This window comes from Hypanus sabinus, chromosome 8, assembly GCF_030144855.1.
Source record: "Hypanus sabinus isolate sHypSab1 chromosome 8, sHypSab1.hap1, whole genome shotgun sequence".
NCBI lineage: Eukaryota > Metazoa > Chordata > Chondrichthyes > Myliobatiformes > Dasyatidae > Hypanus > Hypanus sabinus.
The window spans coordinates 114,532,888-114,560,011 of NC_082713.1; the positions used below are offsets into that span (position 1 = coordinate 114,532,888).

The following is a 27,124-nucleotide window of genomic DNA, read 5'->3' on the forward strand; positions in this document are numbered from 1 at the left end:
CGAGTGGAGGATGAAGTCCAGAGGCTTGAGGTAATTCAAGAATGTGCAAAATGCTTTGAAATGTTGCAGCAAGTGGTCTGAACACATTTGACAGCAGAAAGGCAAGGTGGGCTTTGGGAAAGAAAACCTTTAGAGAAACTTCGTGAGCCAGAAGTAAGCTATTTGATTCAATTTGATTGCGCTGATGGAAACAGAGCTCGTCAGCTTAATTCTATCATCAAGCACTCGGCCCACAGCTCTCTGGGGTAAGGGTCCTCAGGCACACATCCAATGTTTTGTGTACAAATTCTACCCAAAACATACACCAGCCTTTTTTCTCCTCAGATAAAAGCATCAGGGAAAGGAGTTTTATGGACTGGGCAACCACAGATGGGATTAGCAGTGATAATGGATGAACAAGAGTATCCTCAAACCTTTTCTGCCATTCTATTTGATCATTGCTGAGAAGAGTTTGAAGTGAGTTGGCTTCAATTGAGCTTTGTGGGCACCACGGGTAGTATGGCAGTTAGCACAGGCCGTCAGAGTTTGGTGTTCGATTCCTGCGCTGTCTGTAAGGGGTTTGTGCGTTCTCCCCGACCATGTGGGTTTCCTCAGGGTGCTCTGGTTTCCTCCCATATTCCAAAAGGTGAGTAGGTTAATTGTAACTTGTCCTGTGATTAGGCTTGGGTTTACTGGCTGGTTTGCGGCTTTCTGGGCAGGAAGAATCAGTTCCACACCGTATCTCAAAATAAATTTGTTTCAAATGCTCTGTGAGCCTTCTATCCAGGATATCCCGCCCCCTCCCCAGTATACCTAGCTTTGTTTTCATCTACATTCTCACACAACTAATATCTTCTGATCTCAGTCCTGAAAGAGCCAATTAATCCCCTCACAGAACCTATCACTGAAACCTATAGAATATTGAAAGATCTAGATCGAGTGGATGTGGAGAGGACGTCTCCTACAGTGGGGGTGTCTTGGAGCAGATGGCAACCACCCCTCCCAGATCGGAAGGGTGTCTCTTTAGAACAGAGATGAGGAGGACTTCCTTCAGCGAGAGGGAGGTGAAGCTTTGCTGTTCATTGCCACAGATGACAGTGGAGGCCAAGTCAATGGGTATATTGAAAGTGAAGGTTGATAGGTTATTGATTAGTCAGGATGTCAGAAGTTACAGGGAGAAGGCAGGAGAATGGGATTGAGAAGGCTAATCAATCAGCCATGATGGAATGGCAGGGTAGACTCGATGGGACAAATGGTCTAATTCTGCTCCTATGTCTCATGGTCTTATTGATGTGTATTGACTACATTTTCTACGTGCATGCCGGATTTCCATTTTCCCTTCATTATTGTGTGAGAAATGCTGTTGGCATCCTAAGGTCTGAAAAGGAGCGAAAACGGTGCGAAGAAGGAGAGGAATAAGCAACAATCAAGCAACTCTGCCTTAACTTTTCTCAAGGAAATGCCTACAACATTGCTTAAAGGTAACCATTGTCATTATTCATATGAGATAGAAATGAAAAATTATTTTGTTTTCAATGTACGCTCTGTCGATGTTTTAATGCGACAGGGAAACTACCTGAACAACGATTCTGGGACTCGGCTGTCCATTTATTGATCAGACGTTTTATTCAAAAAGAAGACCTCTCACTAATAATTCAATACTAATGTACTTGAATTTCCACCAATGCTACTGTTAATAACTGGTCACAGTTTATGCCAATACTAGATTATTTATTATCACCTATTTTCCAGTTTAGAAGATAGGAATCATTTCAACCTACAAGTACAAGACCAGCAAGACTTGTGTTTTCTTTTTTTCTCTCACCAAAGTGATTTGCAGAGCATATTTTACCCTCTTTTTAAATCACAATGGCAGAAAGGAGCCTGAAACACATCATGAGCTCGAGCGGAATGGGCGGTTTAATTCCGTTGCCATCGAGACGGAGATAACGGAGCTGAGGCTGATGGTCTCCGATGGGCATCTGATAAATGGTGTTGACGGGAACAGGGCAGATTTGAGGTCCATTAATCTCTGTAAAGTAAAAGAAAAGTATCTATGTATCATTATTCCAAGAATAATAGGAAGCGTAAATTCATCTCAATGGTTTACCCGGAGCAGGCTGTATTTTATGCCCCTCCCATCCCTCTGCTGGCATTCTAATAGTCTATTGATTATAACATTGTATTGGCAATTTATTCGAATACACCAGAATATAAATGTAAGAAGCTGCAGATGTTATTAGATTTAGCCCAAAACATCACAGCCACAACCCTCTCCAATACCGGCAAATTCTACCCCCACCATCCAGGACATGCCATCTTCTTGCACCTACCTTTGCGCAGGACAGACAGAAGCCTGAAGTCCCACACCAGCAAGCTCAAGAGCAGCTGCTACCCCACTCGGTCCTTGAACCAAGATGAAACTAGAGGTTCAGGGTGTCAATATCTCTGAGGATCTGTCCTGGGCCCAACATATTGATGCAATTATGAAAAAATTATGAGGACATCTTTAAAAAGTGATGCCTCAAAAAGGTGGCATCCATCATTAAGGACCCCTGTCACCCAGCACATGACCTCTTCTCATTGCTACCATCAAGGAGGAGATATAGGAGGTTGAAGACACACACTCAACATTTTAGGAACAACTTCTTCCTCACAGCCATCCAAATGGACAATGAACTCAAGTACACTACCTCTCTTTTTGCACTACTTACTTAATTTAATTAATATTACATTATATAAATGTATGTGTATTCATATATTCATTTTTTCTTATTGTATAATATATTTCTTATTGTGATTTATAGCTTTTTATGCATTGCAATGTACTGCTGGCACTAAACAATAGATTTCACGACATATGCCGATGATATTAAGTCCGATTTTGATTCTGAAGAAGGCACAGCAGTGGCTATGTTTCATTAGGAGTTTTAGGAGATGTAGTATGTCACAAAGGCCTTAGTAAATATTTACAGATGTACTGTGAAAAGCATTCTGACCTCCCTTGGGTGCCCCTTCTCCTTCCCTTTCTCCCATGGTCCACTCTCCTCTCCCGTCAGATTCCTTCTTTAGCACTTCACTTCTTTCACCTCCCTCCTCCCAGGTTCTTACTTCATCCACTTCCCCACCTACCCACCTCCCTATCTGGCTTCTCCTATCATTTCCACCTTGTGCTCCTTCCCCATCCCACCATTTTATTGTAGGAAGGGTCTCAGCCTGAAACACTGACTGTTCTTCTATCTCTGTAGTTGGGTCCTGACCTGCTAAGCTCCCCCAGCATTTTGTGCTTGCGTCAAAGTTGCAGTTGTACTGGAATGGCTTGTCCAGAGATGTGAGGGAGGACCCGCTGTTGGTCAGAGTCAACCATGGACATCGTGTCCTAGCTGTCTGCGTATACACAAGCCAGTGTGCAAGCATGGGCACTACGATATGGAGAGCCCGTGTAGTGAGCTCCTCCTCTCCCAGCAGCTAATGAGAGCAAAGGAGTTGCCAGTCAACATTGAACCTAACATAGGGACTCCACCTCTGGATTTTTCCTTGGGGTTTACTTCTGAAACCTTCCATAAGTGTGGCTGTAGCTGCAAAGCAGCAGAGTTTTGAGATCAGGCTTTTCTTTCTCCTAGGTGAGCTGCCAGCCGTGGCTGACATGCTCCATCTGTTCGGACCAGAGATTTGACCAGTTCTGTTAACCAAGTCTTCAACATTACAGCTGGGATATGATCTTTTGCCAAAGCCTTTCCGTTACCTCATGCAGCTGAGGACGAGAGGATTTGAGGCCTTCGCAGCCACACGGAGCTACTCTTACTGAGTAATCTCCCACCCGGGTGCACTTGGTTCCCTCCTGTTCTCAGTTCTTCTTCTATGTGACATTGAACTCAAGGAGGTTGTGCTTCATCAGGTAAAGAAGGAGAAGAGGAGAAACAGCAAAATACTGCAGGAACTCAGCCCATCAGGCAGCATCTGTGGAGGGGAATAAATGGTCAGCGTTCCAGGCCGAGACCCTCCATCAGGACCAGAGGGGAAGGGCAGATCAAGCCAGAATAAGACGGTGGAGGGATGGAGGGGAAGCAGGACAAGCTGGGAGGTGAGAGGTGAAACCAGCTGAGAGATGAAGCCAGGGGAGAGAGCAGGTGGCTGGGTGCTGGAGGGGAGATGAAACGAAAAGCCGGGAGGTGATAGACGGAAAAGATAAAGAGCCGAACAAGAAGGAGTCTGAGAGGAGAGGCGAGTGGAACAGGAGGAGGAGCAGACAGGCAGGTGAGGAGAGAAGAGTGAAAGGGGAAGCAGAGAGGGGAATGGAAAACTAGAAGTGGGAATGAAGAATCTCTTTGGCAGTAATAATCAGGATGAGGAGAATTCTTTGCAAGTGTTTGATGTGAGGTTATGAATCATGGTGCTTAGGGTCCTCTGGATTACCCAATGTCATTCACTCCAAATCGTATAAAAGTTTCATGCCCCATTTATTTATCTGCTCTAACAAATGAGAGCTCGTAATGGAGAAATATTGAACTTTAGACATGAGACAGAAGCTTCAAAGCTCCTGCTCTTATCGGCCCTTTCTGTTCTGTTATAAAAGTTCAGGAAGTTGTGAGACAGATGAAGAATCGTCAGATCTGCCTCCTGAGCACTTGGATCCCCACATTGTTAAAACTGGGTCTGCGATGGCACGTCACACAACAAGGAATTACAGGGGGTCAAGCAAATGGCAATAAAATGGACTCAGAGGATGAAGCTCTGGAACTACATAATCTAAATATGTTACATTTATAACTTGCTACTGCAGAGGATAGAACATAGAACCGTACAGCAAAGATACAGCCCTCTTGGCCCACAACGTTGTCCCAAACCAACTAAATTAGTATCAAATGGCCAGCTACACTAATCCCTCCTGCCTGCGCAATGCCCTCATCCTTCCATTTCCCCCCACATTCATCTGCCTATCTAAACAGCTCTTAAAAATCCCTAATGTACCTACCTCTATCATCACCCCCGGCAGCGCATTCCAGACACCCAACACTTCTTATGTTAGAAATAACTTGCCCCTCACACCTGCTTTCAACGTCCCCACTCTTAACTTAAATGCATGTCCTCTGGTATTAGATGAACTTTCTTTGTTCAGAGGTTAAAAATCTGGCTCATGTTCTTTTTTTGCAAAAGAGTACAATGAAGAGAAATCATCTTTACAGACAATTTAACTAACAATCCCGTTGAAGTAGGTAAAGTAACATAGAGTTACTTTTGTGTAAGAAGTTGCTTCACAGCTTTTCTAAATTATACCTAAACGTGATCATTTCCTCATTTGTCGAAATGTGCTTTGGGAAGTTCTGTCATCACAGAATAAATGTGATGTCATTTCATCTTATTTTTATCTGGAACTTAGATCTTCAACCAAGTTTTGCTCTTTGAGAAACATGGGCATAGGGATTTACTGATGATGATAAAATGGATTGGATAACAGGTCAAAATGACAGATGAATGATAGATACCCCACAGAGAACAAGTGGCAGCTGTGAAAGGGGAGACTGAGAACACAAAAGACCCATCCACTAACCACAGACACCACTTACTCTTGCCCGCACTGCATTGGAAGATGTGGATCCCGGATCAGCCTCCACAGCCACCTGAGGACCCCCCAATAGACAACCCCTTAGGAGAACATCTTACACAAACTGAGTGATCGCACTATGTTGGGGCTGAGAGTTTGACATGTTACATTCCCAGGGAGAGGAAATTAAAAATTAAAGGAGAAAGGTTTAAAAGGGTCCTGAGGAGCAACCTCCCATGCAGAGGGTGGTATGTACTTGGAATGAGTTGCAGTGGAAGTGATGGACATTGGTATAATAACGACAAATAAAATACAATGTTGGAAAGTGCACGGTCATACAGTTTGGTAGTAGAAATAAAAGTGCGGGCTATTTTATAAATGGGGAGAAAACCCAAAAATTTGAGATGCAAAGGGACTTGGGAGTCCTTGAACAGAACGTCATAAAGGTTAACTTGTAGGTTGAGCTTGTGGCGAGGAAGGCAAATGCAATGTTAACATTCATTTCTTTCAAGAGGTCTAGAATACAAGAGCAGGGATGTGATGCTGAGGCTTTATAAGGCACTGGTGAGGCCTCACCTTGAGTATTGTGAACAGTTTTGGGCTCCTCATCTAAGAAAAGAAGCGCTGGCATTGGAGATGGTTCAGAGGAGGTTCACAAAGATAATTCCAGGAACGAAAGGGTTATCATACGAGGAACGCTTGATGGCTCTTGGTCTGTACTCGCTGGAATTTAGAAGGATGAGGAGGGATCACTGAAACATTTTGAATGTTGAAGGGCAGAGTAGATGTAGAAAGGATTTTTCCCATGGTGGGGGAGTCTAGGACATGAGGGCACAGCCTCACGATGGAGGGGAGTCCATTTAAAACAGAGATGCAGAGAAATTTTTTTAGCTAGAGGGTGGTGAACTTGTGGAATTTATTACCACAGGCAGCCGTTGAAGCCAGGCCATTGGTTTTACTTAAAGCAGAGATTGATAGGTTCTTGATTGGACATGGCATCAAAGGCTAAGGAGAGAAGGCCAGGGAGTGGGGCTGAGAAGAGGTAAAAATGATCAGCCATGATTGAATGGCAGAGGAGACTCAATGGGGCAATGGCCTATTTCTGCTCCTATGCCTTATGGTCTATGATCTAACATGTACAAAATCTTTGGGGAGATACTGTTGTGGGTTTGGGAATGTATGAGGCTAATAACTAGTCAATAGAGATGTGGATTGTGCAGATATTGTGACAAGGAACCATGGACAAAGGTAGAGACACAGAATGCAGCAGTGAAAACACCCAAGTCTCAGGAACTTCACTAATTATGTTATCGTGTGCACCCATTGTTGTAATAGAGAACTGGATTTGTTGTTAGACCAATGGATAATCATTTACTCTGTAATCAGGATCTAGTCTGTAACTTAATTAAGTCTTCCTGTAGCCACCAGTCTGTCATGAAAATGAAGTTTTACTGGAAATCTCATCAACTGAGAATGTAAAAGCTGCATCAAGTTCATGCTCAGGTAGGTCAGTTTTGGCTGGTCTCCTGGTGAGCACCAGATTTTAATAACTCGCCTGTTATTTCCATCACCACCTCCGTGTGATCTTTCAGCTTGCAGCTACAGGTACATAGACTGGACATAACGAGAGAGTGATGGACGGAGATGAACGGAGATGAACACAGAGTAAGGTCCAGAATACATTCAGACTGGACATAACGAGAGAGTGATGGACGGAGATGAACGCAGAGTAAGGTCCAGAATACATTCAGACTCAAAATAAACGTGAAGACACAAACAAAATCCAATGGCAAAATCATAAACAGTGGTACTAGAAATGGGACTTTTACCATTGAGCACAGAGTGCTCAGCATGATGCTCATAAGTAGACGTTCCATGAAGGAATGTGGCAGGCAATAATCAACAGTCTGAGTCTTAAAGGGACAGCAGTAGTTAACCATACACCGGGGAACTGGAGCACTGTAACTAGGAAGCCTGCTACTTACACAAGCCTGCTATGTGAGAACAAATCATATGAAAGTTTTAGAGGGATGTGGGCCATGCATAGGCAAATGAGACCAGCTTTGATAGACATCTTGTTCGACAAGGATAAATTAGGCTGTACTCTGTTACTTCTATGACTCTAAATGTTTTTGGCTGAACTGGGGAGATCTGACAGATGATTATTTGAGCCTACAAACAGATGACATAAAGGAAACTTGCTTCACAAAATACCAGTGTGTTTTAGTGACTATTGGCACGGTAGACATGGCATTGGGAAATTGAATCAGCCTCTAAGAAGGCCTCGTGCTAGTTTTTATGATGCTGGAATGAAACTGGTTGGACACAGTAAATTTAAGACAGTTAAAAGCTTAGGGAGAGAATGGAAAGTAGGTGGACATCTTTTAAAGCAAAGGCTGGTGGCTCGAAAAGTTTAAGATTAAGATTAGCTTTATTTGTCACAGATGCATCAATGCCCACAGTGAAATGTGTTGCTTGCATCAAATAAAATCAGCTATGAGTATGCTGGGCAGCCTGCAAGTGCCGACACACTTTTGGCATCACCAAGGTTGCCTAGGACTTACTAACCCTGACCATACGTCTTTGGAAGGTGGGAGGAAACTGAAGCAAACGGGGGAAACCCATGCAGTCACTGGGAAAACATACAGACACCTTACAGACAGTGGTGGGAGTTGAACATTGATCTCAAATCTGGTGCTGTGATAGCATTAGTCTACATAAATCAGAACATAGAACATACCAGCACAGTACAGGCCCTTCAGCCCACAATGTTGTGCAGACATTTTATCCTACTCTAAGATCAATCTAATCCTTCCCTCCTACGTAGTCCTCCATTTATCTATCATCCATGTCCCTATCTAAGAGTTTCTTGAATGCTCCTAATGTATCGGTCTCTACGCCGCCCTTGACAAGGTTTTTAATATAATGATAATAAATTGAAAGGCAATGGGTAATCATTTAATCATTTAATGAAGCACTGGATACCCCTTTAGCTCCTGACCTGCACTCCCAGTAAAATTAGTGGGCAAATTTCTTTCCCTGAAGAATGCAACTTTATAATATTCCCCTTATAGTATCATTAAGCGAGTGGACTGTATGTAAATTTTCCCCATGTCTAGAGGACAGTGAACTGTGGGCTTTGTAAGTGTATTTTCCATTAATCCTTGAACTGTACCCCTCTATTTGAAAAGCACCGTAAGTTCTCAAAGTTTGAAGTAGATTTATTATCAATGTACACCTAGTCAGTTAACATTTTATCAACTACACCTGCTCATTTGTGCAAATATCTAATCAGCCAGTCATGTGGCAGCAACTCAATGCATGAAAGCATGCTGACATGGTCAGGGGTTCAGTTGTTGTTCAGAGCAAACTTCAGAATGAGGAAGAATGTGATCTGAGTGATTGTTGGTGCCAGACAGGGTGGTTTGCTGATCTCCTGGGATTTTCACGCAAAACAGTTTAGAGTTTACAGAAGAATGGTGCAATGAAAAAAATAACATCCAGTGAGCAGCAGTTCTGTGGGTGAAAATGCCTTGCTGAGAGAGGTGAGGGGAGAACAGCCAGACTGGTTCAAGCTGACAGGAAGGTCACAGTAACCCAAATAACCATTCGTTGCAACAGTGGTGTGCAGAAGAGCATCTGTGAACATACAACACATCGAGCCTTGAAGTGGGTGGACTACAGCAGCAGAAGACCGTGAACATACGCTCAGTGGCCACGTTATTTGTTACAGGAGATACCAAGTAAAGTGGCCACTGAGCGTATATTTCACCATATACCACCTTGAGGTTAATTTTTTGCAGGCATTCACAGTAAATACAAATAAACACAATGGAATCAATGAAAAACTACACACAGACAACATGCAAAAGAAGACAAATGACCAAACAGGGGTTTCTAGCTTTTTTTATGCCATGGACCAAATGCCATTATTCAAGGGGTCTAGATTTGGACCCCCTGAAACAATATAATAATCAGTAATATTGAGAACATGAGTTGTAGAGACCTTGAAAACGAGTCCATAGGTTGTGGAATCAGTCAGTGTTGAGCTGATTCCACAACCAAGGAGGCTCCTTAATTATGCGGTACCTACTTTTGATCTGGTTGTGGTCCAGGTGCAGGTGCTGCAGACTGAAGTGAATGATGGGAACTGTGGTGAGCTGATTGTACGACAGCTGCAGGTCTATTATGGAAGACACATTGAAAGCCATTTCTGGAATTCCGGTATCGGAAATCTCATTGTGATTTAGCCTGAGAAAGGACAGCTTCGGCAGCCCGCTGAAGTAGCCCGACGGTATCTCCTTGATGGAGTTATTGTCCAGATAGAGCTGCAGAGTCGAAATGGGCACCTGCTCAGGCATGGCTGTGAGGTCATTGTAGGCCAGGTTGAGCTGCAGTAGCGTCTTCAGTCCTTTGAACGTACTCGGCTGAATGACAAGGTCCTTCAATCTGTTGCTCTGGAGGTCAAGCAATGTCAGCTTCTCTAGGTTTGAGAAAGCTCCCTCCGGGATGCTGGAGATCTTGTTCCTGGCGAGCCGAAGCTGTTCTAGGCTGCTCGGCAGGGGCGAAGGTACTTCATCCAGGTCATTATCTTCAAGGTACAGGTAGAGCAGGTTTCCCATCTTCTTAAATAGACCTTTAGATATGTTGCTGCTTGTGATCTTATTTTTGTTCAAGTTTAGCCACTTCAACTGCGTCTCATTTTTGAAGGACTTCTCTGAAATTGCGTCAATGAGGTTGTTTTGAAGGTACGCATACACGACTCTCGATGGTATCAGTGGCATCTCCTTGATGTTTCTGTTGTCGCAGTACAGGGAGTTAGAGTATCTACCAGGGCATTTGCACTCTTTCGGGCATTCATAAAAGTATTCTAACCGTGCTAAGTATTCAGGGTCTTGACACCATATGCCGCTACTCATGAGTAAAATAACCAGAATATGCTGGGCCGCCTTTATGTTTGGACTCATCTGGAAGAAAAGAAAGGAGAAAATTAATCAAACAGCAAAAAAGAATCTTAGAAAACTGAAGGAAATTAAAAGATATTTTACAAATACCTTGCACATTAATCTTGGAGAGAAACAGAGCTATCAAGTTCAAAGTTCAAAGTAAGATGTATTATCAAAGTACACATATGTTACCATATACAACTCTGACATTCATGTTACTGTGGCCGATAAATCCATAATAGAATAATCACCAGAACAGAATTAATGAGAGACCACACCAACTTGTGTGTTCAACCAGTGTGCAAGAGACAACATACTGTGCAAATACAAACAGAAATAAATAGTAAATAAGCAATAAATATTGAGAACATGTGATGAAGAGTCCTTGAAAGCGAGTCCTTAGGTTGTGGGGTCATTTCAATGGGGGGGGGGCAAGTGAAGTTGAGTGAAATTATTCCTTTTGGTTCAAGAGCTTGGTGGTTGAGGGGTAGTAACTGTCATTTCTTGTTAGTGGCATTTGAACAGAGCTCCACAATAGACGGTCCCAAGCTCAGCTGTGAAAGGAGGGGGTAGAGCACAGAGCTAGCAATCCCATCCTGTAAAAATCCAGTGCTACAGAAACACCAACAGAAGCTCCAAAGACCTCATCTCTGGGAGAGGAAGGATCTTACGAGATGGGCCGCACCTAGGGACAACTTGAAAGACTGCCCTAAGAGAGAGGCAGAGCGAGCTTCTGTCAGCAGCCTTAACCCCAGTAGAGGGTGTTGGGACTCACTAGGCAAACACTTGAATAGAGCGCAGGAAAGCCTGGAAAACGAAGGCATTTCAAGCCACAGAGATGGGGAAGTGTGCAGAGAACGAAGGAACATGCTTGGCGACATTCCAGAAGATTGTTGCAAAGGGAAGTTTTTGACAGGTTGGAGACCAAGAGAGAATGAAAAAAAGCAGGTCTCAGCTGAGAGAACGCAGGCCTGATCAGCATTTGCTGGTCTGTCTGGAGCAAAATGAATAAATGGAGGTAGATGCGGGACAGACTCTATACAATGATCCAGCTGTGAGATACAAAACATTCCAGATGGTGGAACTCTGAAACAAATGAAAATGCTGGAAATAGACAAGGGAGGGAAAACCTGAAGTTAACACAGTAGGTGGATGATGCGTCTGGAAAGTCTGTGCGATGTATGACACACAATTCTCCAGGTGGGACAGGACTGAGTAGAGGGCAGAGGCTACGGCATCACTGGTGGACCTATTCAGGCGATGTGTAAACTAATGAGGGTCCAATGTAGTGAGAAGGCAAGATTTAATGCAGTTCATGACCAGCTGCTCAAAGCACTTCATTCTCACTGAGGTCCATGCCACTGGACGGTAGTCGTTAAGGCCTGTTTCTGTTGTCCTCTTGAGCAGTGGGATGATGGTGGCATCCTTGAAGCCTGCAGGGATGGTGGACTCTTTCAGAGAGACGTTAAAGATGCACCTGAACAGGTATGTTTTCAGGCCCCGCAGCTTGACCCTGACACGAGTCTTCCTCACCTCAGCTGCAGCCAGGCAGAGTGGGGAATGGGGTGGGGCCTATCTCGCCAGCTCAGTGTATTCAGCCATGCGTAGAAGGAGTTCAACCCATAGGGAGAGAGGCGTCGCTGTTACGGACGTGGCAGCGTGGTCTTCTCATCCATTACCATACGAATGCCTTGCCACATTCACTGTGTGTCCCTGGTATCACAGAAGTGGTATTAGGTTTGCTCTGTGTAGGTTCTCGATATGTAGATCATCCATGTGTAGATCTCTCTGTCCCTCTCCCCACTCTCATTCAACTCCATATATTCCCCCCCCATCAAATCAGCTGCGGTATTCCCCAGTCTCTCTGCAGCACCCATACCATTCAGTCTCTCTTGTTCCCAGTCTTATCACAGGCCTTCCTGTCATCTTTTATTTCCTTTCCTGATTCTCATTAAAGATTATCAACGTGAAATGTTACTCTCCCTCTCCGTAGATTATGCTTGACCAGCAGAATATTTTGAGTTTTTATTCTATTTTGGAAGAGGATAATCAACAAAGTAGCCCCTCCAGGTGAGGCAACACTTCACCTGCGAACCTACTAGGGTTGTCTATTGTGTCCGGGGCTTCTGATGCTGCCTCCTGTACTGGGGGAACGCTTCATCCAGCACCTCTGCTCCATCTGCCACAAGTAGGATTTCCCCATGGTCAAACATTTTAATTCCCATTCCCATTCTGATGTGTCAATCCATAGCCTTTACTTGTGCCTAAATGAGGCCACCCTCAGGGTGGAGGAGCAACATCTTATATTCCGTTTGGGTACACTCCAACCTAATGGCATGAACATCAATTTCTCCATCCAGTGAACAAATTTAACCCCTCTCCCTGCTCTAATCCCCACTCTGATCTTTTTTGGCTTCTCACCTGCCAATTACTTCTCGCTAGGTCCCTTCTTCCTTCCCTTTCTCCTATGGTCCACTCTCCTCTCCTATCAACTTCCTTCTTCTCCACCTGGCTTCACCCATCACCTTCCGAGTAGCCTCTTTCCCCTACCCCCACCTTTTTATTCTGGCATCTTCCCCATTTTCTTCTCAGTCCTGAAGAAGGGTTTTAGCAATGACCGTGCGCTCCTTTCCACAGATGCTGCCTGACCAGCTGAGTTCCTCCAGTATCTTGTGTGCGGAGCGCGGGAAAAATCAACTGTGTTTTTATTTCATTTAGAGATTCAGCACGGTTACGTTGCTTTCAGGTTCCTCTAGCCCAATGAGCCCACACCGCCCGATTGCACCCATGTGACCAATTAACCTCCTAACGCATGCACCTTTGGGATGTGGGGGCAACCGGAGCACCCGGAGGAAACCCACGCAGTCAAGAGAAGAATGTACAAGCTCTCCATAGACAGCAGTGGGTCACTGGCACCGAAGAGCATTTTGCTGACCGCTACGCTGCTGTGCCACCTCTTATTTTCAGCTTAAGCCAAATACATATCAAACACAGAGGAAATCAGAGGTGAATCAAGTCTTCACCTGCTGTAAGAAAGCAATATTACCGGACCCTTTATCTATCTGTTCATTGGCACTGCCAGCATTCATTGTCAATCTTCAATAGCCCTTGGCGTAATGTGGCATTCATTTCTCACATCACATGTAGGACCTCCCAGGTTATAGTGATTAACCCAAATTGTTGGCAAGCCCAATATGTGGCCATGAACAGAATTCACACATGGCAGAAGGTGCCTGTAGACCTACGTTGCCCCGTGTGAATAAATAGATCAGGATTAAGATTACATTTATTTGTCTCATGCATGTCAAAAAATCAAAATGTACAGTGAAATTTGTCGATTGCATCAACAGTCAACACACTCTGAGAATATGCTGGGAAAAGCCCACAAATGTCGCCATGTTTCTGGCACCAGCATAGCATCTCTGCAACTTACCAACCTTTAATAACTCATACATCTACAGAATGTGGGAGGAAACCAGAGCACCCAGAGGAAACCCAAATGGTCACAGGGAGATAGCGGCAGGAACTGAACCTTGATTTCTGGCCTGATAAGGTTAGAAACATAGAAATCTACAGCTCACTTCAGGCCATTCGGCGCACAAAGTTGTGTTACGCTACCATGCCAAATTGTCTGGCAAAAGTCATGCTTTACCATTTTTTGGTACTAAAGCTGATAGTAACAAGTTTAGTTTGACCTATTTTGAACTGGTATTGATATTCTTTTAGAAGATTTTACTGGAGGAGAAGTTTTAAATGCTCTTAATCATTTAAAAAAAGGACACAGCTGCGAGCTCATGCAGCATAGGATTCACAAAATGGATGTCAACATGCTGATTAAGTGTATTCTTCATGGGTTCGATCTGGCAAAATTCCAGCTATTGTCAAGAATAATCAAGCGCAGCCCTGTAACAACTGGAAAATCAGCCCAACATTCTTCCCAAGACACACCAGCTGCACGCATGTTGGGCATTTGGAAGCTTGGTGGGGGTGGGAGGGGGAACCTGTAATCAGGCATAACAATACATAGCAGATTTCCTTCTGTATTCAAGTTAGCTGAGCCGAATCAGTATTAATTATGGAGGAATATGAAAGAAATGAAGAGTAACACAGGAAAGTTGGCAGGTCCTCTTTCAGCCTTACCAGTTTTTATTGGTGTAGTGTAGAGAGTATCCTGTCCAGATACAACACAGCTTGGTATGGTAACTGCTTTGTCTGAGATCACAAGAAGCTACAGGGAGTTGTGCACATCATGGAAACCAGCCTCCCCTTTATGAACTCCATCTACACTTCTTTCTGCCTCAGTAAAGCAACCAGCATCATCAAAGACTCCAGCCACCCTGAAAATTCTCTCTTCTATGCCTTTCATTGAGCAGAAAATTCAAAATCCTGAAAGCCCATATGACCAGGCTCAAGGGCAATTTCTTCCTGCTGATATAAGGTTATAGAATGGTTCCCTAGTACAATAACAGGGTCTCTAAACCTCACAATCAGCTCATTATGGCCTTGCTGTGTATTGTCTGCCTGCACTGCACCTTTTCTACAACTGTAACACTTAATTCTGCACTATTGTTTCCCCTTGTACTACCTCAATACCCTGTTGAACTGAAACAGTCCGTATGAATGGCATGCAAAACCGAAAGATTTTCACTGTACCTCAGTATATGTGACAATAATAAACCAATTTCCCGAATGCTGCATGTCATCCCTCCTTGGGCCTAGGCTTGTGTTTTGGGCCATTTGGTTTTTCTCACCCATATGTAAGTTCATGTTCATATTGAATTACCTCTTGGATCTGCTCCAACCTAATTATTTTACCACTGAAGATAAATTAAGTGCTGTGAGTCTGTTTTTGTGGCTCTTGGCTCTATTCCAGGTTCCCAATTCAATTACCCAATTCTCATCAATGTCTTTTTGAAGATTTGCATGTAATAACCAAACTGATGCTTTGGAAAAGATTAAGGATATAAGCCTGGATAATTTGGACAGCACGGTAGCGTAGCTCTGTAAGAACTCTAGCAAACTGGATTCAATCCCGCTGCTGTCAGTAAGGGTCTGTATGTTCTCCCCATGACCACATGGGTTTCCTCCGCGTGCTCCGGTTTCGTCCTACATCCCAAAGGTTAATTGGTCACGTGGGTGTAATTGGGTAAGGCGGGCTCGTTGAGGCAGATGGGCCTGTCATTGTTGTAACTCTTAATAAAAATAAATAATCTCAGGTTGGCCTAAGGCACTTTACAGCTGATGAATTATGTCTAAAGTCATTGTCACATTATAGGAAAGGTGGTGGCCAAGTTAACCACAGCAGTGTGATCATTAGGATCAATTCTCCATTATGATGCTGATTATGGTATAAATATTGTTTAGGACCATCAGATAAATGTCTTTGCATTTCAAAAGGTGCCACAGAATCGCCTACACCCAGTTATAGGCCATAAAGCCTCATTTTAATTTATCACCCAAGAGATGGTACCTTCAACAAGGCAGTACTCCCTCAGCCTTGACCTTGAGCTCAAGTATCTGGTGAGGTAGTGAGCCCATGACTCTTCATCTTGGGGCAATAATTATTAGACAATTTGAATAGTGGATAAAGGGCAATAATTTTTTTAGACCTGCTTTAATATTATTCAGATATGCCAAAAATGTATCCAAAACATGTCCTTCTGGTCACTTGTAAAACAACAGAGATGGTTGTTGACTTCAGGAGGGCACGGAGCGACCACTCTCCACTGAACATCGACGGCTCCTTGGTAGAGATCGTAAAGAGCACCAAATTCCTTGGTGTTCACCTGACGAAGAATCTCACCTGGTCCCTCAACACCAGCTCTATAGCAAAGAAAGCCCAGCAGCATCTCTACATTCTGTTAAGGCTGAGAAAAGTCCATCTCCCAACCCCCCATCCTCATCACATTCTACAGGGGTTGTATTGAGAGCATGAGAGCATCCTGAGCAGCTGCATCACTGCCTGGTTCGGAAATTGCACCATCTCGGATCGCAAGACCCTACAGCGGATAGTGAGGTCAGCTGAGAAGATCATCGGGATCTCTCTTCCTGCCATCACGAACATTTACACTACACGCTGCATCCGCAAGGCAAGCAGCGTTAAGAAGGATCCCACACACCCCTCGTACAAACTCTTCTCCCTCCTGCCATCTGGGAAAAGGCATTGAAGCATTCGGGCTCTCACGACCAGACTATGTAACAGTTTCTTCCCCCAAGCTATCAGATTCCTCAATACCCAGAGACCGGACTGATACTAACTTACTGCCCACTACTGAGCCTATTGTCTTGTTTATTATTTATTGTAATGCCTGCACTGTTTTGTGCACTGTATGCAGTCCTGGGTAGGTCTGCAGTCTAGTGGTTTCTTTTTTCTGTGTTGTTTTCACGTAGTTCAGTGTAGTTTTCAAACTGTTTCATGTGACACCATGGTCCTGAAAAACATTGTCTCATTTTTACTGTGTCCTGTACCAACAGTTATGGTCGAAATGACAATAAACAGTGACTTGATTTGACTTGACTTGTATGTATTTATATTGGTATAAATATATATATTTCTTATTGTAATTTGTGGTATATTTTATGTCTTGTGTACAAAGCCTACTACATCTTAAAAATATAACAAGATTCTCAGCAAGACCTAGAAAAACTCACTCGTGCATTTATTTTCACTGGGCTTGACTACTATAATGACATTTTCACAGACCTCTGTAAAAATCCCTCAGACAGCTGCAGCTCATTCAGAATGAGCTCACTGAGACCAAGAAAGTAGAACATATCACTCCAGTTCTCAGATTGCTGCACTGGCTTCCTGTCCGTCAGAGGATTGACTTTAAGATATTACTGCTGGTTTATAAAGCATTGAATGGTCTAGGGCCAAAATACATCTCCGATCTCTTGCTGCACTATGAACCTTCCTGAGCTCTCAGGTCATCTGGGGAGGATCTGCTTACTGTCCCCAGAGTCAAAACTAAACACGGTGAAGCAGCTTTTAGTGACTATACTCCACGTATCTGGAATAACCTTCCAGAGGATCTGAAGTCTGCCCCAACTTTAAGCTCTTTTAAATCGAGGCTTGAAACTTTTCTTTTTGCTGCAGCTTTTAATTAGAATCTCCTGCACTGTAACTTCTACTTATCGTATCTACTTTTTGTGTAATTTTATTATCTTATACACTTTCTGAAATTTGAAGTTTGATTTTTATATCTTGTTCTGTGTGAAGCACTTTGAACTGCCTTGTGTTTGGAAAGTGCTATACAAATAAACTTGTTGCTCGCACTGTCCTTCTGCCGCAAAACAACAAATTTCACGACATGCCAGTGACAATAAACCTGATGCTGACGCTAATGCCACCATATTAATTGATTGCTGTCTCCTGGCCAGTAATCACACTGAAATCTTTCTTCACGTGTATCTGTGTTTCATTTCTCTTTCCTTATGTGTATTATCTACTGCTGTTGAATTCTCATTCCTTCACTATCATGATCCATTGTTCTGAACCCTTTGAATTTGGATGAATACATTTTTGTAATTGCCGTCCTCACAGACAAGCCCCCGAGTTCCACGCTAGTGACCCCTGAGTCAGGAGGTGGATGATAATGATCTGTTACAGAAGCTCATCCCCAGGGATATAAATATAATATCAACAGTTTGCCTGATTACATAAATCTATTATCAAAGTACATGTACTTTGCCAAGTACTGGTTTGAGGTTCATTTTCTTGCAAGCATTGACAAGGAAAAAAAGAAATACAATAGAATTTTATGAAAAACTATCCAAGAACAGATAAAGATCAACAAACAACCATTTTGAAAAAGATGGCACACTGTGCAAATAAAAATAATACTGAGGACATTGGTCACAAAGTCCTTAAAAGTGAATCTGTAGGTCATAGAATCAGTTCAGGAGTCTGATGGCTTTAAGGTAATAACTGTTCCTGAGCCTGGTAGTGAGGAAGCCAATCTCCCCCACCTCCTGCCCAATGGTAGTAGTGAGAAGACAGCATGGCCTGGATGGTGGGGGCCTTTGATAATGGATAGTGCTTGTAGATGTACTCAATAGTAGGGAAGGCTTTGCCCGTGATCGCAATTACTCAATATGATCAATCTGATGAATCAGCCTATTTTATTAATATCTCTACAATCTTTCCAGCTACCTCTTTCAGAACCCAGGACATAGTCCATCTGGTCCAGGTGACTTATCTACCTTCAGACCTTTCAGCTTCCCAAGTGAAAGCGACTACATTCCTGTCCCCCAACACCCTTGGGTTTCTGGCATACTGTTGGTGTCTACCAAAGGCAAAGACTAACACAAAATACTTACTCAGCTTGTTAGTGATCTCTTTTTGCTCACCATTGCTTCCTCTCCAGCGCCATCAACCAGCACCCCAGTGTCCACTCCTGCCTTCCTTTTTATATCTGAGGACGTCACACTGGGATTTGACTGAAGGTTTTAGCATTTTGAAAGATATCAAAGAATTCAGAGATTCTGGTGAAAGGAACCTAACAAAAGGACAAGTCCATGGAGAGGGGAATTCAGGAAAAGATGGTGGGGCAGTGGATTCATATCTAAAAGGCAAGTAAGAGTACCTGAAATCACCAACATTTGGCTAACCAGGTTATTAGATAAACTGGCACCAGGGTATATGGACAGAGTTAGAGTCAGTTTTGAATATCAGACCAGGTCTGAGGGGACCGAAGATAGTCTCATAGTCCTGGCTGCTTGCAAAATGTTCGGCAGTGCTTTGAACTCGACTTGACTGTGCTGTTAATGTAGCTTCTTCATTCCTTCTCTTCATTTCTGGATCATTGAAGCAGAATTTCAGCAACCTCTGGCTTTCCATCAGAGAGCTACCATTTTCAAAGGTTAGCTTTAACACCATAAACCAGCGAGTTGTTTGTGATGTCTCCCCTCTCACTGTGAAACGGGGACACCTCTTATCCCTTATTATGGGGAGAGAGAGAGAGAGAGAGAGCCTGTAGTATGTTGAATACCAGGTGAACGAGTAGTCTTTGGGGCTACTGCAAGTCTGTGTCTTTATTAATGCTTTGCTGCACGCCTGAGTGCTTGCTGGGGGGGGGGGCAATGTTTTTTTGCTGGTGGGAGGGGGAATTTGTTGCTTTGCTGCTGCTTGTGCATGGGAGGGGGAGCTGGGGGGCTTTGGGATTCTAACATTTAACTGTCATTCATTCTTTGGGGTTCTCCTCTGTTTTCGTGGATGTTAGCAAAGAAAAAGAATTTCAGGATGTATATTGTATACATTTCTTTAGCATTAAACATACCTACTGAAACCTACTGATATTTGTCATCTGCACATTGAAACATTCAGTGAAGTGCAATATTTTGCCTCAAAAACCAACAGAGACTGAGGATGTGCTGGGGACAGGTCCCAGGTGTCACCGTGCTTCCAACACCGAGGTAGACTGCCCACAGCTTGCTAACCCTAACCCCAACCCATACAGCTTTAAAATGTTGGAGAAACTGGAGCAGCTGGAGGAAGCACAACACACGTGGTTTCAGGGAGAACGTACACGCTCCTTACAGACAGTGGCAGGAATTGAATCTTGATTTCACAGCTGCCACTGTAAAGTGTTACACCAGGCTTTCCCTTGCTCTGTTAAAGCAGCAACTTTATTCAAAGTTCAAAGACTTCAAAGCTGGATGTGCACTATGTGGAATTTGAGCAAACTCGGACTTTCCAATGGAGAGCTCCCATCTTTCATTCTGTCTGTTTCCCATTGGTTACATAACCTTCAATCCCACCCAGTAAGTCTCAGCATGGAGAACTCATAGAACATGACAGCACAGTACAGGCCCTTCAGCCCACAATGTTGTGCCGACCCTTAAACCCTGCCTCCCATATAAAACCCCCACCTTAAATTCCTCCATATACCTGTCTAGTAGTCTCTTAAATTTCACTAGTGTATTTGCCTCCACCACTGACTCAGGCAGTGCATTCCATGCACCAACCACCCTCTGAGTAAAAAACCTTCCTCTAATATCCCCTTGAATTTCCCACCCCTTACCTTAAAGCCATGTCCTCTTGTATTGAGCAGAGTTGCCCTGGGGAAGAGGCGCTGGCTGTCCACTCTGTCTATTCCTCTTAATATCTTGTATACCTCTATCATGTCTCCTCTCATCCTCCTTCTCTCCAGAGAGTAAAGCCCTAGCTCCCTTAATCTCTGATCATAAAGCATATTCTCCAAACCAGGCAGCATCCCAGTAAATCTCCTCTGTACCCTTTCCAATGCTTCCACATCCTTCCTATCGTGAATTCCTATGGAATCCCACATCTAGATCAGCAAATTGTACATTTATCATCAGTGGCCAGTTTGTGATGTACCTCCTGTACCTAATAAAGTGGCCACTGAGTGAATGTTCACTGTCTTCTGCTGCTGTAGCCCATCCACTTTAAAGTTCAACGTGTTGAGTATTCAGAGATGCTCTTCTATTCACCACTGTTGTAACGTGTGCTTATTTGAGTTACTGTCTCCTTCCCGTCAGCCTGAACCAATCTGGCCATACTCCCCTGATGCCTCTCATGAACAAGGCATTTTCTCCCACAGAGCTGCCATTCACTGGATGTTTTTTCGATTCTCACACTATTCTCTGAAAACTCTAGAGAATGTCGTGCATAAAAACCCCAGCAGGCCAGCATAGTTCCAGTAAGATAGCAGCACGTTCAATTGCAGTGATTTCTATGGAGGGGTCAACCAAAGGTGTTATTGTCTTTTTTAAACGATATTTTTTAACGATCATAAGACCCCACTGAACATTAAGAACTAAAAGTACTGCAGGTCTATCCCATCAGCATGCTGTTCGTTGATTGAGAAACTGAAGGAGTTGGAGTATGTGTGGATCGTGCTGCTGTCTGCATCTGAGAACGCATCAGTGCATGAAGGAGTTGTGCAGTACAACAATGAGTGATCATCTTAGTCGCTTTTCCTGTGATCGCAAGACCCTGTTGGAAATTGTTAATGTGGAATACTGCAAGTCTGACTCACAGATTTATTGGAAGACGACGGGAGATCTGCATGGCCTCAAGCCATGATGTTACCTGTTTACAGCCACCCAGGAGAGAGGCATCACCGTCAGTGTGCTCCACCGGAGGTTGTGAGCTGTGGCGTCCAAGCTGGAGTTGGTTCTGTGTTCACTTGGCTGAAGATGAGCTGTATTGCAGTTGGCTGCAGGTTTTGGCAATGTTTATGGACACAGGGTGTTGGGCTATATTTGTTTTTTTTGTGTGACTATATTTTACTGTTATTTTTATATGTGCTACATGTGCCTTGTGCTGTGTATGACTGTTGGTGTTGTGTTTTGCACCTTGGCCCTGGAGTAACGTTACTTGAGTTTTGAGATACTCAAACCACCCAGTATGGCACCGACAATCATTCCATGGTCAAAGTTATTTAGATCACATTTCTTCCCCATTCTAATGTTTGGTCTGAACAACAAATGAACCTCTTGACCATGTCTGTGTGCTTTTATGCATTGAGTTGTTTCTGCATTATTGGCTGATTAGATATTTGCATTAACAAGCAGGTGTACAAGTGTACCTAATAAAATAGTCACTGAGAGTAAGATGTCCTTGAGCCCAAAACTGTAGACCAGCTTTCAGTATATACTGAGCACTAGACTGTCTAATGTACTTTTTTTTTTCTCTCAAGAAATGACCCCCTGTCCACTTTGCCTTTTTATCAGGTAACTCATCCTCCTTGGGCTTTTTTTCAAGAACTAAATCAGCCATGGTGGAATGGCAGGTGGATTGGGGGGCCAAATTTCTGCCTCATAATCATATTGATTTTATTCTGGGATCTTGCTGTGCAAAATGGTTTGGTCTTTTTTAGCAGATTCAAATTTATTTATCACGTGTATATGGAAACGTGGTAAAATGCATCATTTGTCTTAACAACCAACACTACCAAAGGACGACCTGGGAGCTGACAAGTACAGCCGCATTCCGACACCAACATAGCATACCCTTAATGCTTAGCAGCACACAGGACATGACAAGCAACAAAACAGTGAATGAGGCAAAAAGCAGATGTCAAAGAGTGTTCTGGGCCGTCTGTAACACCAACGAGAAGGATGATCCTACAAGACCATAAGGCATAGGAGCAAAGGTAGGCCATTCGGCCCATTAAGCTTTCTCCTCCATTCCATCATGGCTGATTTACTGTATTATCCCTCTCAACTCTGTTCTCCTCTTACCCTTAGATGCCTTTACTAATCAACAACATATCAACCTCTGCTTTAAATATACCCAATAACTTGGCCTCTACAGCTGCCTGTGGCAATCAATTCCACAGATTCACTGGCCTCTGGCTAAAGAAATTCCTCCTCATTTCTGCTGTAAATGGATATCCCTCTATTCTGAGACTGTGGCCCCTGGTCCTAACATTTCCCCCCCCACCCACCCCCAGCATAGGAAATACCGTCTCCACATCCACCTTTTCAATATTTGATGAGTTTCAATGAGATTCCCCCCTCGGTTTTCTAACCTCAAGCATGTCCTGGCCCAGAGCCATCAAACGCTCCTCAAACATTAACCGTTTCATTCCTGGAATCATTCTCGAAAACCTCTTGTGGACTCTCTCCAATGACAGCACATCCTTTGTCGGAGAAAGGACCTGGACTGCTCACAATACTCCAAGTGTGGTCTGAGCAGTTCCTTATAAAGCCTCACATATAGAGAGCATCCTTATTTGCTGACCGCTCTCCCTCAGGACAATGAGCAATTGCAGGGGTTCATGCTCAGCAGAAAAGGGAAACAAAAGAGGCTGGAAAACCAGAGGGACCTGGAAGCCATCATAATTAGCAAAACAAATGGGATGTTTCCTGAGAGAGTGGTGCCTCAGAACTGAAGGGCTGCAACACAGGGAGGGAGCCACACTGAGCAAGCACACCATCGACATACTAACGCAGGGTCTGCTTGTGTGTTGATGGAAGCACTCAGATGAATCACAGGAAGTAGTCTGGGAAATATGAAGACCCCGCTGCACCCTGACAGCCTGAGAATGAATCCAGCTGGTGAGGATTTCAGTCAGTGTGACATGCGGAACAAATTATTGTTCAATAACAACCTAATGAACACAGGTGTCAGAACACCTCAGGGACTCAGGCACAAAATCCTCGGCTGACTCCCCAGTGCCGAAATGGTGAAAGACTGCTCTGTCTTTCAGATGATCGACAGGAGAGATTCTGCCGATGCTGGAAAATGCAGTGCAATACACACAAAATGCTGGAGGAAGTCAGCAGGTCAGGAAGCATCTGTGGAAAGGAATGTGTAGTCAATATTTTGGGCTGGGAACTTTGGTCTGTCTTTCAGATGCAATGCTGCACCAAGACCTGATATCCCTCAAACAGCCTGAAACAGCCACAGGTGGATACCGTATTTCTCCATTCTACTGTGAATGCCTGCAAGAAAATGAATCACAAGGTAGCATATGGTGACGTATCAGTACCCTGGTAATAAATTTCCTTTGACTGAATCCAGGGAGGATAACGTGAGCCTGTAACACTCCACTTACTTGCTTCTCTCTAGAGCAGATGTCAATTACTATATAGAAACCGATGTCTTGTTTCCAAAGCCACAACAATAAAAACACTTCGAAAGTTTTTCATTCATTGTAAAGCACTTTGGGAAAGAAATCCTGAGGCACTGAAACACATTACAATCAAGAAAGAGGAGAGAGAGAGAGAGATACAGAAAGGTAGATAGATAGGTAGACAGAGGTTGAAAGCACTTTGGAAAATGGATTCCAGGTTTACATCGCTACAGCCTTGTAAGCTGAAGCCTTCTGTGCCTGTAGAATGAATAAACTGGGAACAACTCGGAGTCCGGACTAGAGGGAGGTTATGAAACTCATGGAAGTTACAGAAAAGTGTGGACAAGTTCATTAAATTACTTGAAATCAAAGTTGATAAAGACTTGAGTTTCTCCGCTGCAAGTCAGAGCTGGGGTGATGGGCCTTGGTGCAAGTAATGATGCAGAGAATGGGTTTTGGATAAAATCCAAGTTTACAGGAAAGGGGGAAGTCTGGTTAAGAAAATAATGGAATTTCTGTGTGCTTAACTGTTGGAAGAACAGAAATGCCTGATTATGTTTATACCCGTCTAATCATCTTGAAAAATTATGCCATCTGGTTTAAATTTTCTACAGAGCAGGTTTCCCTTACTGCGAAGCGATATCAAAGAGAAATACAGTAATTTGCAGTCATTGTTTTAGACTCGATGGCGCAAGAATTTATGACTGCTGATGAATACCTTCTCAAAGATAACCAATGTTCCCAATGGGATCAAATATCAATTGCATGTTATGCTTGAGTAAACACAGCTGGAGCAGGATGTCCAAGTTTATTTTGTTTTGCATTTACTGATTATCCATATCTTTGTTACTTTCAGATTTGGTGGTTCCACTGCACCCCTGGCTCTCTGTCAGGTTCCACTCTTAGAAGAGCTGAGATCATCCAAAATCATGTACCAAGATCCATTCACTCATCCTGATCAGCGTTACAACTGTCCACACTCCCTACTCCTGAGATGTCCTCATTATCTTTAACCTCCTGAGGTATCAAAGTCCTCTCATCATAGCTCTTGTTCACCCATGGATTTAATCCAAGTATCATGTTCTCAGTGATATAAAGGCCACACATTCTGGTGCTAACAGACCATTTCCACCACGCTCTGCAGAATGACACAGAACACAACAAGCAACAAAACAACATCATTAAAACGAGCCCCGTTCCTCCCACCCATCCACACAAGGTCCACAATCCCAGGACAGACCGTCCTCAATCTCCAGTGGATTTGGGCTCACAGTCACTGGGCTTTCAACTTCCCTATGTAACAAAGGACGAGGGCCTTCAGCCCTTTGTTCCTTCCCTATACCTCCAATCCCAACATCCACCCTTTGAGATGTTCCAAAAGAATAACTCTTCGGTTACATTTTGATGGTCCAATCTAATATCCTGTACATGGCTTGGCAACACCATCTTTTGGCTTGCTGAAGCTCCTTTAGGACCGAGATGAGGAGGAATTTCTTTAGAGCATGCTGAATCTGTGGAATACATTGCCACAGTCGACTGTGGAGGCCAAGTCATTGGGTACATTGGAAAACGGAGGTTAATCCATTCTTGATTAGTCAGGGAGAAGGCAAGAGAATGGAGTTGATAGGGTTAATAAATCAGCCATGATGAAATAGAGGAGCAATGTCATGGGACTGAATGGCCTAATTCTGATCCCTGTCTTATAGTCTATGAGGTGTTTTGTTATGTCACAAGATAAAATTGCAGTTGTTATTACAGGTAGAACCATTATTCCAGTTTCACAGATGGGTCTCAGTGCAATTAACAGAAGATGTTCTGTCATCGCTGGTCCAATCAGTAGACCACAGTGAAGCAAAAGCATTGTGAGAATAAGAGGCAGAAAGCAGTATGCTCCAACAAACAAATGGATCTGCCAGCTCTGTGTTATATCACAAAGCCTGTTAACCAGCGCAAAGGTTACTTGATCTTTACCACATGGTTTTATTTCTTGGCTAACAAGCTAAAATCAAAAGGGAAGTTCATCAAGCCTATGCACTCTTTACTTGCAATCTGGGAGGGTAAAATCATAAGTGTAAAATAGGGTCAGATGTTGCTCCACAGATGCACAGAGCAGCGATCGTAGTCAGGCTATAGATGAAACGCCAGCGAGCATCAACCTACATGCATGGAAACATAAACCGTGCTGTACTGTAATGACAATTCACTTGTCCTGCAGGATGGGATCCTTGTGCCAGTGAGAGCAAAGCTGACAGGCATCAATATTTACAAGTATAGATACGGATTTTTAAACTTTATATAAGTACTTCATAATCTTGTCAGCAGCTTGGGTGAAGAAATGGGATAGGATTACTAACCAGAACACTGCAACAGCCAGTGTTCCCGTCTGTCTCTGCATACCCCTAGACTTGCTGAATAAACCAGAGCCCGTCTGCACAGTGGCCACAAAGGAGTTCGAGGCTTGTGGAGGCTAAGGGAGATTTTAAATCATCTTGCATTTAAAATCACTTTGTATGATTGTCAGTCAAAGTGAGAAGATACTCATCAATCCACATATTCCAGAATTTCAAACACATTAGAGAGAAATTTTTAATGATGATAAGGTTTTCATTAAAAATAGAAAGCTGGAAAGCAAAGGAATACCTGAAAGTATGTTACAGGTTTATTTTTTCATTTAAGATTATTCAAACTCAACTGTATATATTATTTCATTCACTTACTGTAGTCCTTTGCTCACAAAAACAGTTCATTGACAAAGATTGATATTTCTTTCTCAAGCCAAGGATAAGGATTTTTCCTCATGTTTTTCCCACTCACTAGTCTAAGGTGAGCACCTCACATTGAGCATCCCAAACTAGCTCACAGATAGCCTGAAATATTTGAGCTAAGATTTCATTGTAAATTGTAAAAACAGTTTACCTTGGCATCCAGGAATTCAGCTCTACTTCCCTTGACTGTATTTTAACTCTGTGCGGGGCGCTCTGCTTAGAGGGAGCACTGGAATATTTCAAATACCTTCCATCCAATCTGGTGTTACTGAAACTAAGCAGCGGTTCAAAGCTTCTCAGGGTCTATCGTTGAGGTCTTGTTCTTGCATCTACAGGAAAACAGGA

The 27,124-nt window shown here is 43.4% G+C and overlaps 1 protein-coding gene across 1 annotated transcript; it reads right to left on the reverse strand.

Moving 5' to 3' along the window:
• Positions 1-27,124, reverse strand: kera (keratocan). The gene is made up of 3 exons (XM_059976550.1): positions 26,931-27,124; positions 9,618-10,491; positions 1-2,011 (listed from the first exon to the last, which is right to left on the reverse strand). Exons 2-3 carry the CDS (start codon positions 10,489-10,491, stop codon positions 1,839-1,841), a joined length of 1,047 nt encoding a protein of 348 aa, XP_059832533.1. The 5' UTR covers positions 26,931-27,124; the 3' UTR covers positions 1-1,838.